The sequence below is a fragment of the Orycteropus afer genome, unplaced genomic scaffold (genome assembly GCF_000298275.1).
Source record: "Orycteropus afer afer isolate SDZICR_OR568_19922 unplaced genomic scaffold, OryAfe1.0 scaffold00126, whole genome shotgun sequence".
Lineage (NCBI taxonomy): Eukaryota > Metazoa > Chordata > Mammalia > Tubulidentata > Orycteropodidae > Orycteropus > Orycteropus afer.
The window spans coordinates 706,788-720,429 of NW_006921713.1; the positions used below are offsets into that span (position 1 = coordinate 706,788).

A 13,642-nucleotide genomic window follows, 5' to 3' on the forward strand; every position below is an offset into this window, starting at 1 on the left:
TTTATGCCCTCATCTGAAAAGAATCAAATAGAGACTAATATGACTATCTCATTTTCTTCTCCCTACCCCATACTGCATAGACACCTACCTCAATTATCCCTCAAACTCACTAATTTATAACCAAAAAACCACATCAAACACACTGCCATCGAATCAGACCTAACTCACAGAGACCCCTCCTTGGGTTTCTGAGGCAGTATCACTGCTGAACCTTCCTTCCAAGGAGTGGCTGGTGGGTTTGGACCGCCAGCCTTGTGGTTAGCAGTCAAATGGCTTAGGCACTACAGTACTACTAATTTATATCCACCATTAAATAATCATCATTAAAGTCAGATATCCTAAAGGTTTGTTAAAGGTGAGGTAATTTGGATCTGGAAAGATGGAGTTTAGTTAAAAAAAAAAAAAATGCATTCATTCTTTCAAAGAATGTATCACCATCTGGACTCCCCATTGATATATAAAATGCAATGTATCCCAAACTGAATTCACCATAATACTCTGTTGAAGTCTGTTTTTTCTCCTGCATTCTTTATTTGAGTTAAAGGCACTGCTGTTGACTCAGGAAGTCCCATTTTAATCTATATTTTCATATTTATTTCTTTCATACAGTTGTGCCCTTTTCTGTTTACAAAAGCTGCTAAAATCCACCCTTTATTTTTTTCTTAGATTTGTTCCTTATGATCTCTAACATAGATCACTAAGATATTTTTATGACAAGTTTCCATGTATTCAGTCTTCTGTGTTTCTAGAACATCTTCTACCACCTTCCCAGAAAAAAAAACAAACACAACTTTCTGACTCCTCATTGAACAGATAAACTTGTCCAAATTTAGTACCCAGGCTGGGATCATAATGGTTTACCACCCTTTACCATTGCCCACTGTACCTCATATAATTTTTTTTTAGTCTTAGCTAACTTTGAAAATTGCTACCCTTTTTCTGATTCTGCATGTTTACACATGCTATTCCTCTATGATTTTATCACTCTCTTTGTTTACATTGCTCAATGAGATTTACTCTCTCTACAAAAGGCATACAATTGTCACACCCTCTGGGAGTCTGTTCCCAAACTTCATACATTTCCTTGTCTTCCCTCAGAAATATTCACTGCTATCCCCGCTGTGTTATTACCCTACAATGGACACAGCTTTTGTCACATCACATCAGACTGAGTTGTGAAAGTCTGTTTTCCCAGCTATAATCCATGATTGCATTTCTTGAAATCTCTGTCTTGGCATTATACATCCACTTATTTTTGTAATGCTGCTCATCACAATGTCTGTTGTTGTTGTTGTTGTTGTTGTTGTGTGCATCCAGTCGGACCTGACTCATAGCGACCCCTCCTTGGGTTTCCAAGGCAGTATCACTATGGAAGCAGATTGCCCCATCTTCCTTTCAAGCACAACCAGCCTTCTGGTTAGCAGTCAAGTGCCTTAGCCACTATGCTACCAGAGCTTCCATCACAATGTCTAGTGCATAGTAATTGTGTTGGTTACCTCATGCTGCTCTAACAGAAATACCACAAATAGATGGCTTTAACAAACAAGAGTTTATTCTCTTACAATTTTGGAGGCTAGAAATCTGAATTCAGAGTGCTGGGCTCAAGGGGCTAAGTGATAGTTCCTAGACATTTGTCTTCAGCTCTGCCTCTTGTTCCTGGCCCAGTGAAGCTGTAGGCATCTCTTCACTCAGGCAGCTGGCTGCTGAGGCTGACAAACCCAAGGTCAACCAATAAAAAGGCACAGTACCAATGTTACCAAACCACATGGCAGGCCCTTGCTTCAAGTCCATTAAGAGTCCCAAGATCAGGAGACAGCATGGGAGGCTGCTGAATAATGATTTGGCTACATGCAGAGTTTAAGCATGCCAAATGCTACAGACCATTCCTAAAGCTTCTCCTTATATACTGGGAGCACACCACATCCCTAAGGCAGCTACTCAGCTGCAACAGTAGATTCCACTATGGAGTTGATTACCAGGCTCATCACGGGGAATACTATATCCACTTGCTCAGCTACTCAAAACCAGGCCCAGCCAAGTTGACACATAACCTTAACTACCATAGTAGTCATGGATTAAATGTATAAGAAATATGATGGAATTGAACCACCAGCATTTTGCAATTCTTCCTTATGTGTAGAGTGTATTTAACAAGCTTATTATGAGTCCTTTCTTAGTTATCTTACAGAATGTACCACAAGTGCGTGGCTTTAAGCACAAGGAAATTATTCTCTCACAGTTTAGGTTGTTGTTGTTGTTGTTATGTGCCGAGTTGGCCCCGACTCATAGCGACCCCTCCTTGGGTTTCCGAGGCAGTATCACTACGGAAGTAGGATTGCCCAACCTTCCTTCTGAGGAGTGGCTGGTGGGTTTGAACCACCAGCAGTCTGGTTAGCAAGCAAGTGTCTTAGCCACTATGCTACCAGAGCTCCCACAGTTTAGATTAGAAGTCCAAAATCATTCACTAGTTCTAGGGGAATGTTTTCTCTCTCTGTTGGCTCTGGGGGAAGGTCCTTATCTTTTAAGCTGTCATTCTTTGCCTCCTTGGTCATCATCATGTGCCATGACATTTATCTTCACTTCTCTCTGCTTGCTCACTTGTTTGGTTAATCTCTTTTTTTAATTTACCTCAAAAGAAATTGATTTATAAGATATATCATACATTAATATGGTCTCATTAATATCACAAAAAGATCATTCCCAAATAGGATTATAACCACAGGTATAGGGGTTAGGATTTACAACACATATTTTTGAGGGACACGATTTAATCCATAAGAACACCCTCTATTTTTGTACTGTTTTAACAGGCTATCTGCTAATCATTAAGTCATCATGTATTGACTCACTGATGTTATGCCAACCACTATTTCTTATCACCATTTTCACAAATTAAAAGTAGGCATTCGGGGGATGTCTGGTAAGGCCTTCTTCCTTACTTCATAGTGGCTGGTACATTTTTCTTACTATTAACTTTTCCTTCCATTTTCAACATCTTACTGTACATCTCACCAAATTCTGTTTCCCACATTCTTTACAACCAAATGAGAAACTTCAGAGCCAAGAATTTCCACTAGTTTCCCCTGTTGTTGTTATGTGCCATTGAGTCAGACCTGACTCATAGCAACCCCTCCTTGGGTTTCCGAGGTGGTATAACTGCGGAGTAGATTGCCCAACCTTCCTTCCGAGGAGTGGCTGGTGGGTTTGAACTTCCAGTCTTCTGGTTAGCAGTCAAGTGCCTTAGGCACTATGCTACCAGAGCTCCTAGAGCAATGATTCTCAGCTGAGAGAAATTTTGTCCATAGAGGACATTTGGAGTGGTGCTACTGGCATCTAGGCAGTTTAAGCCAGGGATGCTGCTAAACAATGTACAGTGCACAGGAGGGCCTCCCACAGCAAAGAATGATCTGGTCCAAAATGTCAGTAGTGCTGAGGTTGAGAAATACTGCTCTAGAGGATGCTGCCCAGATAGCAGTTCCTGTTTTTTTTTTTTTTTTTCCTGTAGAGGTAAAAGTTCTTATTCCTTGCATAGGAATATTCATGCTTCAGATATCTGACCAATATGATAAGCAAGTATTATAAACCATTATCATATGAGGAGCTAACAGTAGTAAGGAACAAAGCCTGGGATCTCTGACCATCTTTCACTCATAATAACAAATAACAGAAAGTAGAAATGGTAGTTAAAAAAAAAAAAAAGGTAATATGTAGATTTGTTTGCAGTTGCTCCTCAACATCTCAGCTAATTGTTAATCATTTGGAAAATATACAATAGAAGAGAGTTTAAATAAACATGACAAAATACAGTGGCAGGTGCAATTTAGGTACCAAGTTAATGATACACAGCAATGACTGTTTTTAGACAATGGAAAGCAAAATAAATGCATATAATGAGTATACTAATGGCAACAATCCACCTTCCTCCTTCATGGTCATGTTTTATGTATAATGGCTTGAAAGGGCTGTTATATAGATTGTGAGAAAAGAGCTTTAAGTGTACTGAATGCAAAATAATGCAGTAGAGGTTTCACAAACCCCAGCAGGCTGGAATATAAAATGACTATGAAAATGTGTGAACTCAGAAGAAAATTTTTTTCTGTAATCAACAGCAAGTTACTCATCAACCAATACTTGCTGTGTGTACTTCAATCTTATAGCTTGGCACTTACCTGCAGGGTCACTGGGGATAGCTGACTTATATCCCACACTCCTGGAGCTATCATTTCTATGGGAGGCTCACTCTGTAATGTCATACTGAACAGCTTAGACCCAATAATGGGTTTTCTGCAAGAGACAACACATATGGACAAAAGTCACTTTAGAAGGGAAATTATTATTAGCTGTGTTTCAGTACCTAGTGCTGCTCTAACAGACAATATACCACACAAATGGGATACTTGAACAAACGAGTTTATTCTCTAACAGTTTGGAGGCTTTAAGTCTGAGTTTAAAGTGCCAGGCTCTAGGGACTGGGTGAAAGCCCCTTAATCGTGGCCTTCAGCTCTGCCTTCTGTTACTGGCCCACTGGAGCTAGAGGCTTTTCTTCACTCAGACAGCTGCTGGCGGCTGAGACTGACAAGCCCAAGGTTAACAAGTAAAAAGGCACAGTCCTGATATTACCAAACCACACAGCAGGCCATGAATTCAAATCCATTGAAAGTCCCAAGGTCAGAAGATCATGGTAGGCTGTCAAACAATGACACAGCTACATGTAGGGTTCAATGTGCCATAAGCTAGAGAACATTCCCCAAGGCTTTTTCTTGTATAAAGGGAGCAGACCCATCCCTAAGACAGCTACTCAGCTGCTTATAGTAGATTCTACAATGGAATTGATTACCAGCCTCATCACATGGGGAATGTTAAAGCCAGCTGCCCAGCCACTCAACCAGGCCCAGCCAAGTTGACACAAACATAACTACAACAATCCCATCCCTTGTCAACTTGGCACCTGTACAGATCTCCTTCACCGGGTGGCTCTAATCCCCTAGTTCCTGAGTGATGGTCTCACCTCCTTGGCCTGGCGGCTCTGTTCCTTTACCTCCTGAGCATGGCAGCCCTGCCCCCTCTCTCTTGGGCAGTGGCTATGGCTCCATCCTACTGGCCCACATGAATGAGCAGCCCCACACTCCAGAACCAAATTGGTGAAGATCTGACTCTTTGAAACCTAGGGGACTATGGTGGTTCCACCCCTAGAGGCCATGGTCCTACCCTTTGAGGCTGAGGCAGCTCTGCTTCCAGTTTCCTTGGTCTCTCCACTTCTGCCAATTATGTCCAAGGGCAACCCACTCCGCCAGAAATCTTCCTGCCCAAAGGACACCTAGCTTTCTTGCTCCTTGGGCTGGCCAACCTACTATTCTATTTCATGACGGTCTCTCCTACCAATTAATGCCTGAAGGCAACCCACTCTACCAGGAAGCTGCCTGCGCAATGGTACCCGGCTTTCTTCTCCGTAGGCTGATAAGCCTGTTGCTATTTAATGCCGGTCTCTGGGCTCTGCTATTGCCATCTCTCATGTTGATCTCTCTGATGGTATCTCTCTGCCAGTCTCTTGGCTCTGCTGCTGCCATCTTTCATGCTGCATGTCAGGGTCTCTTTGCCAGTGTCTTGGGTCAAGGACACATTCCACTCCTGTTTCCACATTTTAGGTATCTGTCAGAGCAGCACCCCACTCTCTCGGTACCATATTCTATTTTGTTCACCTTGTGCTGCTCTAACAAGAATGTACCACGAATGGGATGGCTGAACAAACAGGAGTTTATTCTCTAACAGTTTGGAGGCTTTAAGTCTGAGTTCAAAGTGCCAGACTGTAGGGGCTGGGTAAAAACCCCTCAACCTTGGGCTTCAGATCTGCCTCCTGCTCCTGGCCCACTGGAGTGAAAGGCTTTTTTTTTCTCAGACAGCTGCTGGTTGCTGAGACTGACAAGCTCAAGGTTGACAAATAAAAAGGCACAGTCCCAATGTTGCCAAACCACATGGCAGGTCATGAATTCAAGTCCATTGAAAGTCCAAGGGTGGCAGAGCATAGCAGGCTGCCAAACAATGACATGGCTACATGCAGTGCTCAAATATGCTATAAGCGAGAGACCATTCCCCAAGGCTTCTCCTTACATAAAGGAAGCAGACCACATCCTTAAGGCAGGTACTCAACTGCTCACAGTATATTCCACCATGAAGTTGATTACCAGTCTCATCATGGGGAATACTACATGAACCTAGCAAGCCACTCAACCAGGCCCAGCCAAGATAACACATAAACGTAACTACCACAATCAGTAAATATTTTCTTTAAAATGTAAACATAATTAACTACCATAGTGACTATATTTAGTAGCTAGAAGAGAAATAACAGTATTCCACAAGCAAAAATACTTATTAATAGTTCATTTCTAATATATCACATGTTGTTGATATCTTCATAGATGGCTATATTTATTTGCCACATGGAAAAAAGAAAGTTTCCATAATGGTATCTAACAGATAGCATTCCTTCTTAACTGCCAACAATAGTGACTGCAAGTTGGGATTAAAAGTATCAGATTTATTTATAGGAGTTACAATTGCCTCAGAGTCAATAAAGACTTTAACTCTTCAGAACATTTTTGCTTTGTAGAATGTATTAGACTGGGTTCTCTAGAGAAATAAGACCAGTAAAGCTTTTATATAGAGAGAGAAAGAGAAATTTATCTTAGAAAAACGGCTCACACACTTATAGAAGCTGGCAAATCCCATGTTCTTGGATCAAACATCAAGCTGGAGGCTTTTCCTGACTCACGCAGCTTCAGGGGTTGAGGAACTCAAGGTTGGCAGGCAGTATACTGGCTATTTACTCCAATGAATGACGAATCCAAGATCTCCGGGCCAAATGATGGATTGTTCACTCACAGACAGTTGTAGGCAGCACAACAGAATCCTGATCCACAGAAGAGTATCTCTTTTGCCAGGATGTTCATAAATATATTGGAAGCAGGCCACACCCCTAGGGATACTCCCTTTCAACAGATTGGATGCTCAAACCATATACATCTGATCCCATCATTGGAACAACCCACATCACAATTGCTTAAACCACATAGCACTGTGGTCCAGCCAAGGTGACACACAGATCCAACTATCACATAGAGTGTCTAAATTCCCTGTGTACCTCTGAATATATGAGGACTAAATTTATAGAAGGCTCTCTGGTGGTGTAGTGCCTAAGGCATTTAACTACTAACTAGAAGGCTGGCGGTTCAAACCCACAAGCCACTCCTCGGAAGGAAAATTGGGCAATCTACTTCTATAGTGATACTGCCTCAGAAACCCAAGGAGGGGTAACAAGTCTTAAATTAATATAAGATCTAGACAATAAAAATAGCTGTGGGAACTTCATAGAGGAAATGCTTTCTTATTCATAAACAGATTATTCATATCCTAAATTTTCAAAAATCTGGTGTAAATTACCATAAATGAAAATGCATACAGCAAAGACTACATGGCAAATAATTTGCAAATGGTTTTAACAGCTTTGATAACATCCAAATTCAAAGATCCTAATAGGAATTTTTAAAGAAGTTATACCTGGCTGTATTTATGAGTCAGAATATTGCTGAAATGTTTCAATGAAAATTAAGAAAAGCCTTTGATTTTAATATAACAAATTGAAAAGGTAGGACTGAAAGTCAACAAAATTAAAATTTACAAACAACTTTAGGGCATCAAGTGAGTCTTTTTAAAAACAACATAGACTTCCATCTTGTAATCTAACAGATACCTTGCAAAACATGACCAAAAAATCCAACAAATAAAGTTCTCTTTAAACATTTAGCTTCCTGATGCTTGTTTTCTCTAGTTCCCATATCTAAATATATTGTTAAGAAGTATTTACCAAGAAAATATAATTTGTAAACATTGGTGGGTATATATTTTCTTATAATCCTTCTAGAAGAATAGATTTTGAGTCTTGATAGAAAAGTTAGAATCTGGAAACAGCTAAAGATATCTAGGGGGAGGATTATCTTAGGGGTTATTTCTGGACAGGGCATCACATGATGAGTATCAGGGGTCTCTGTGGTGAGGGCATCTGATTAGATAATCCAAACTGTTGTCAACTGAGAGCAGCAGGCAGATCTCGGATGGGTCTATGGTACCTTTGAGAACACACATCAACCAGGGAGTATTACCAAGCAACAGTCAACCTGGCAGAGTCCAAACCATGAATTCCATTGGCTGCAGGCTTCAACTATAAATTCCTTCTGGGCAAGTAGCAACCAGCTTAAAAAGCAGTATCATTTTGGATATTAAAAGTCAGGACAAAAGATCTGTTTCTTTTCTGATCCTGTGCATCCTGATACCCTCTTAGAAAGAGAATTAGAGTGTAGCTGTCAAGTCTCACCATCTGAGTGACCAAGTATTTTCTCCCCAAAGAGAATGCATACTTCCAAAAGGACTAGTTAGATTATTGAATTGGCTAATATTTTATCATAGAGGGAAAATTATTTTTTTCCTCATTAGTTAGAGTATGATATCTTAATTGCATTTATTTCTTCCATCTAAATTGAATTAGTCATATTTGTAGCTCTACCTTATTTATATGTCTTGGCTTAACTTCACTATTAGAATTTGAATGATCTATGCTGATATCTACAGAAGACATGGGGATTCAAGAATCTACTCTAAAGATCTGCCATTTCTTTTCTTTAACAAGTCTGAATCACCAGTCACCCTGGCCTTAATCTTAACACATTGGGGCAGAATGAAACAGACCACTTGATGCAGGTGTGGGTCAAGAAAGTATAAGAAAAAGAGCAGGGTTGAACTTCAGAACTTTAAATGGCCCTCCCACTCACAGCTTTCTCCAGGCACTCAGGGACTATGGCAAAGCATCTCACTGTTGATCTTTTTTTTAATTACTTTGTGATTTTTGAATAAGATTTCATTAGAAAAAGCATAACATTGCTAAACATAACACTACAAAACACTTGTTCTGGAATATTCTTAAGGATCTTTTCAATTTAAATGTTCCATAAATTCATTTGACTAGAAAAAGAAAACCAAAATCTGTAGGATCAAGAGAGCAGATGGGCTGGTTTGCCCTCTCTAGGCCCAGATTCCTCAAACAGTAAAATAAAGGTTTGGATTGAGTCATTATTTTATCTTAGGATTCTATGTATCCATGGCATGACTTTTGGACTCAGAATACAAAAGACTCCAGAACTGGATAGCCAACAAGACCAGAGGATATGAGGTTATTAAAATGTTTATGGGAGTCTGCCCTTAACGGGTTTCATGCCTCAGAGCAGTGTAACTGAGGCTGAGGCAGAAGCCCCTTGTACTGTGGTAAGATTTTCACAGTGTGTTCATGGAGTAAAGTGTGGTTGTTGGGGTAGGAATGGATGCAGCATAATGTAGCAAGACATGTAGAAAAGTCAGAAGACCTGCATTTTGGTTCTTGTTGTATTTCTCCATAGTATGGTAATCCTTAACCTTCATTCATCTCAAAGGTTTTCCTCCATAAATGAGATACTTAAATTAGGGGAGTTATGAGTGTCTGTCTTGGTCAGGAAGGATTTATTTTTAATAAGTCTCACCCAAAACCATTTTTGTTATTATATATTAAGGATGTATCTGGAAAAATAATTCAATTGTGTAAGAAATCAAATTATTTTGAGATTAAGATTTATTTTAGGTTTCTTGTATTGTTGTTGTTGTTATGTGCTGTGGAGTCAGACCCAACTCATAGAGACCCCTCCTTAGGTTTCTGAGGTGGTATCACTACAGAAGTAGATTGCCCACCTTCCTTCCGAGGAGTGGTTGGTAGGTTTGAACTGCCAGCCTTCTGGTTACTATGCTACCAGAGCTTCTGTAAAATATTCTAATTTTCTAGCTGTAAGTCAGCTGAGGAGCTTTGAAAATACTGACACCCAGGTCCTTGCACAGATCAAATAAATTAGAACACTTGGAGAAATTTGTGCTTTGTGTCTATTTGGGTATATCTCTCAGGAGACTTTATTGTTCAGATAAGGTTGAGACTCTCTTCACTGAAGGAGTTTACCACAATTTTAGAAATGCTGAGTTACAATTCAGGGGAGTGCATGACAGAATTTTGGAAGACCAATGACTTATTCATTGCAAATATATATATTTTTCAACAATACATACAACGACTACACACGTGGACCTAGCCACATTGACTACAGAAGAATCAAACCAACTACATCTGTGGAAGGAGATAATAGAGAAGTTCAATAATATCAGATTGAACAAGGCCAATTGCTGACTGAAACAAACCATCAATTGCTCATATGCAAGTTCAAGTTGAAGCTGGAGAAAATTAAAACAAGCAAATGGAAGAAATGATCAAGTAGAAGAGCTGAACAGAAGATTTCAAAGAGTGGATGGAGAAGATAAAATAAAGCATTATAATGAAATGTGCAAAGACCTGGGGTTAGGAAACCAAAAGGGAAGAACACTCTCAGCATTCTCAAGCTGAAAGAACTGAAGAAATATATGAGCCTTGGGTTGCAATATTGAAGGATTGTATGGGGAAAGTATTGAATAATGTAGGAAGTACCGAAAGAAGATAGTAGGAGGTATTTGCAAATATGGCGGAATAGGTAGAAAGACTGCACAGATCTTCTTCAACAAAGAAAAGGGGAACCAATTAACACAGACACAAAAGATGACCCTGGAACCCTGAGCCCTGAAGGGAAGGATACAGAAGTGGACTAAACCCCAACTAGCAGAAAAATTTGCATGAAAATACCAATAAAGGAGATATATGGAGCTGTGGTCTGGCAGCGATCCTGAGTGATCCTGATGGCATAGACAGCTTGGAGATTGCTGAGTGGTGGTAGGACCAAAGAATTAACCTAAAAATCAGCCCTGCTAGCCAGGGACTGCACAGAGGACTGCTCTGGTGTCTGGGGAATAAAAGGTGAAGCAGAAGCAAAGAGGAAAGCAGGCTGACCTGTGGACTTTTGCCTGTTTGGAAGGTGCAGCCATTTTGAATGTTTACAAGCGGCTTGACCATTTTGGATATTTAAAGAAACAGTGCTTTCCCAGATTCCAGGGGCTTAAGAACCGGTTCTGCTTGCCAGCAACCCCAAGGACACTCTGGACCTGGATGACTGAAAAGGTGCGACATTCCCCTTGTTACTCTTATATCCCACACCCACTTGGTGAACTGAGGTGCAGCCATCCCCCACCCCCACCCACCTTCTGGGCCCATAGGAACTCCATCCCAGTCTGTGTGCTCTGATGGAAACTGGGTGCCCTGCCCTGCCCTCCCCTGATTTTTTTCTTTTTCTTTTTTTTTCTCTTCTTTTTACTTTGCTTATTTTTGTCTGTTTTAAAACAACTATTAATATTAATACTTTTGTTCTTTTTACTATTATTATTTATTCTTTCCCTCCTAGTTTTCAGCTTTTTTTCTTTTCCCTTTTCCCTTTTCCTGGTTGCAAAAATTTGTTTTCTTTCTTTTTTTTCTTGTGGCTAACCCTGTTACTTATTTATCTTTTTGTATTTTTCCCATTTTTTTCTTCATTATTATCCTTCTCTACCTTTTTTCTTTTATTGCCCTATCCCCAGATATTGCAGGTTTTCTTGCTTTTTCTTCATCATTTTTCCCTTTTTAATTTTTTTTTTTTGTTACTGTTCCTGTGTGATTACATGGTGTATTTTTTGTCCATGTGCTTTTAGTTTTTTGGTTATTCAACTGTCATTTTTGTCTAACTGAATGTGAGACAGTAACAGTACCCATAAGACACAAATACCCACACATCTACTGCAACTTCACTTACTGAACAAGAGCCACCACCTCCTTCTCCACTGTGATAGTTGGAGATGTGTGTCAATTTGGCTGGACCCAGTTCTGTGTGGCTGTTCCCATGATGGGATCAGATGACTGTGTTCTGAGTGGCCAATCTGTTAAAGGGGAGTTTCCCTATGGGTGTGGCCTGTTTCCAGGATATCCAGGGACATCCTGGGAAGAGATACATTCTTCCATGGATCGGGATTCTGTTGTGCTGCCTACAACCATCCGTGAGTGAGAAGTCCACCATTTGGCTTGGAGATCTTGGATTCATCATTTTATGGAGTCAGTAGCCAGTGTACTGCCTGCCAGCCTTGAGCTTCTCAGCCCCTGTGGTTGCAGAAGCTCAGAAAAGCCTCCAACCTGACATTCACTCCAGGGACTTTGGACTTGCCGGCTTCTATACGTTTGTGAGCCATTTTCCTAAGATAAATTTCTCTCTCTCTCTCTCTCTCTCTCTCTCTCTCTCTATATATATATATATATATATATATATATATATATATGTATGTATGTATAAATATATAAGCTTTGCTGTTTTTTGTTTCTCTAGAGAACCCAGTATAACACATCCACCAATAGGCCAATGATAAAAAAAAACACCAAGAAGAGCCTGAATTACCCTTGGCTGCTCTTCAAAAACAGTTAACAGAGATCTAAATACAACTACACCACAATATTTCAGAGACAAGAGACCATCACAGTCCACACAGAGAAACAAGATAAAGTGGTAGAAACAAGGGACCAGGATAAAGACCGAGAACACATCCCTGAGGAAGAAGCAGCATTGGAAGTCTCTTATAAGGATTTCAAAGGAATTATATTTAGGTATCTTTAAAGGACTGAGAGACAGACCAAAGAAAACACAGAAAAAACCCTAGAAGAATTTTGGAAGAAAATACAAGAACAAATTGACAAAATAAATGAAAAATTAGAAATGATTCTAAATCAACAGACAGAAATACAGAAGATTAATACTAAATTGTCAGAAATATATAACACATTGGAAGGGCAAGGAGTAGAATTGATGCAATGGAAGACAGAATTAATGAGACTGAAGACAAATACCTAAATACTTTTTGGAAAGGGATCAATCAGAAAAAAATAAAAACAAAATGAAAAAAGGCTAAGGTTCATGTGGGATACCATCAAAAGGAATAACTTACGTGTCATTGCAATTCCAGAACAGGAAGAGAAAAATAAAACCACTGAGAAAATTGTCCAAGATTTGTTGGAGGAGAACTTTCCTGATATGATGAAAGATGAAAATGTATCCATTCAGGAAGTCCAACGAACCCCAAATAAGATAGACTCCAAAAGAAAATCACCAAGACATATCATCATCAAACTTATCAAAACCGAAGATAAAGACAGAATCCTGAAAGCAGCATGGGAAAAACAAAAAGCTACTTACAAAGGACAACCAGTAAGCTCTGATTTCTAGGCAAAAACCATGCAAACGAGAAGACAAAGGGATGGTACGTATAACATCCTGAAAGAGAAAAATTTCCCACCAAGAATTCTATACCCAGCAAAACTATCCCTCAAATAAGATGGTGAAATTAGGAGATTTCTAGATAAGCAGAAATTAAGGGAATTTATTAAAACCAGACCAACCTTATAAGAGATACTAAACGGAGTCCTTTGAACAGAGAACCAAAAATAGCAAATAACAACCAACCATTGATACAGAAGATGACATAACACAGAAACCACAGCTATGGACATATCCAAAGTAAAATGAGCTTACAAGATTATAAACAGGGAACCAGAGACATCAATTGGCAAGTGAGGACAACTACAAACAAAAAAGAGGGAAAAGACTGTGCAGTTATAGAACTTCTAAATGGCAAG

At 39.7% G+C, this 13,642-nt stretch overlaps 1 protein-coding gene across 1 annotated transcript in view; it reads right to left on the bottom strand.

Annotated features, from left to right (window-relative positions):
- PIK3C2G (phosphatidylinositol-4-phosphate 3-kinase catalytic subunit type 2 gamma) overlaps positions 1-13,642 on the bottom strand; it is a 654,890-nt gene that overhangs the window by 513,986 nt on the left and 127,262 nt on the right. Inside the window, exon 13 of the mRNA XM_007944442.1 lies at positions 4,170-4,284. Coding sequence (XP_007942633.1) covers positions 4,170-4,284 — 115 coding nt within the window. The remainder of the gene's footprint in view (positions 1-4,169; positions 4,285-13,642) is intronic.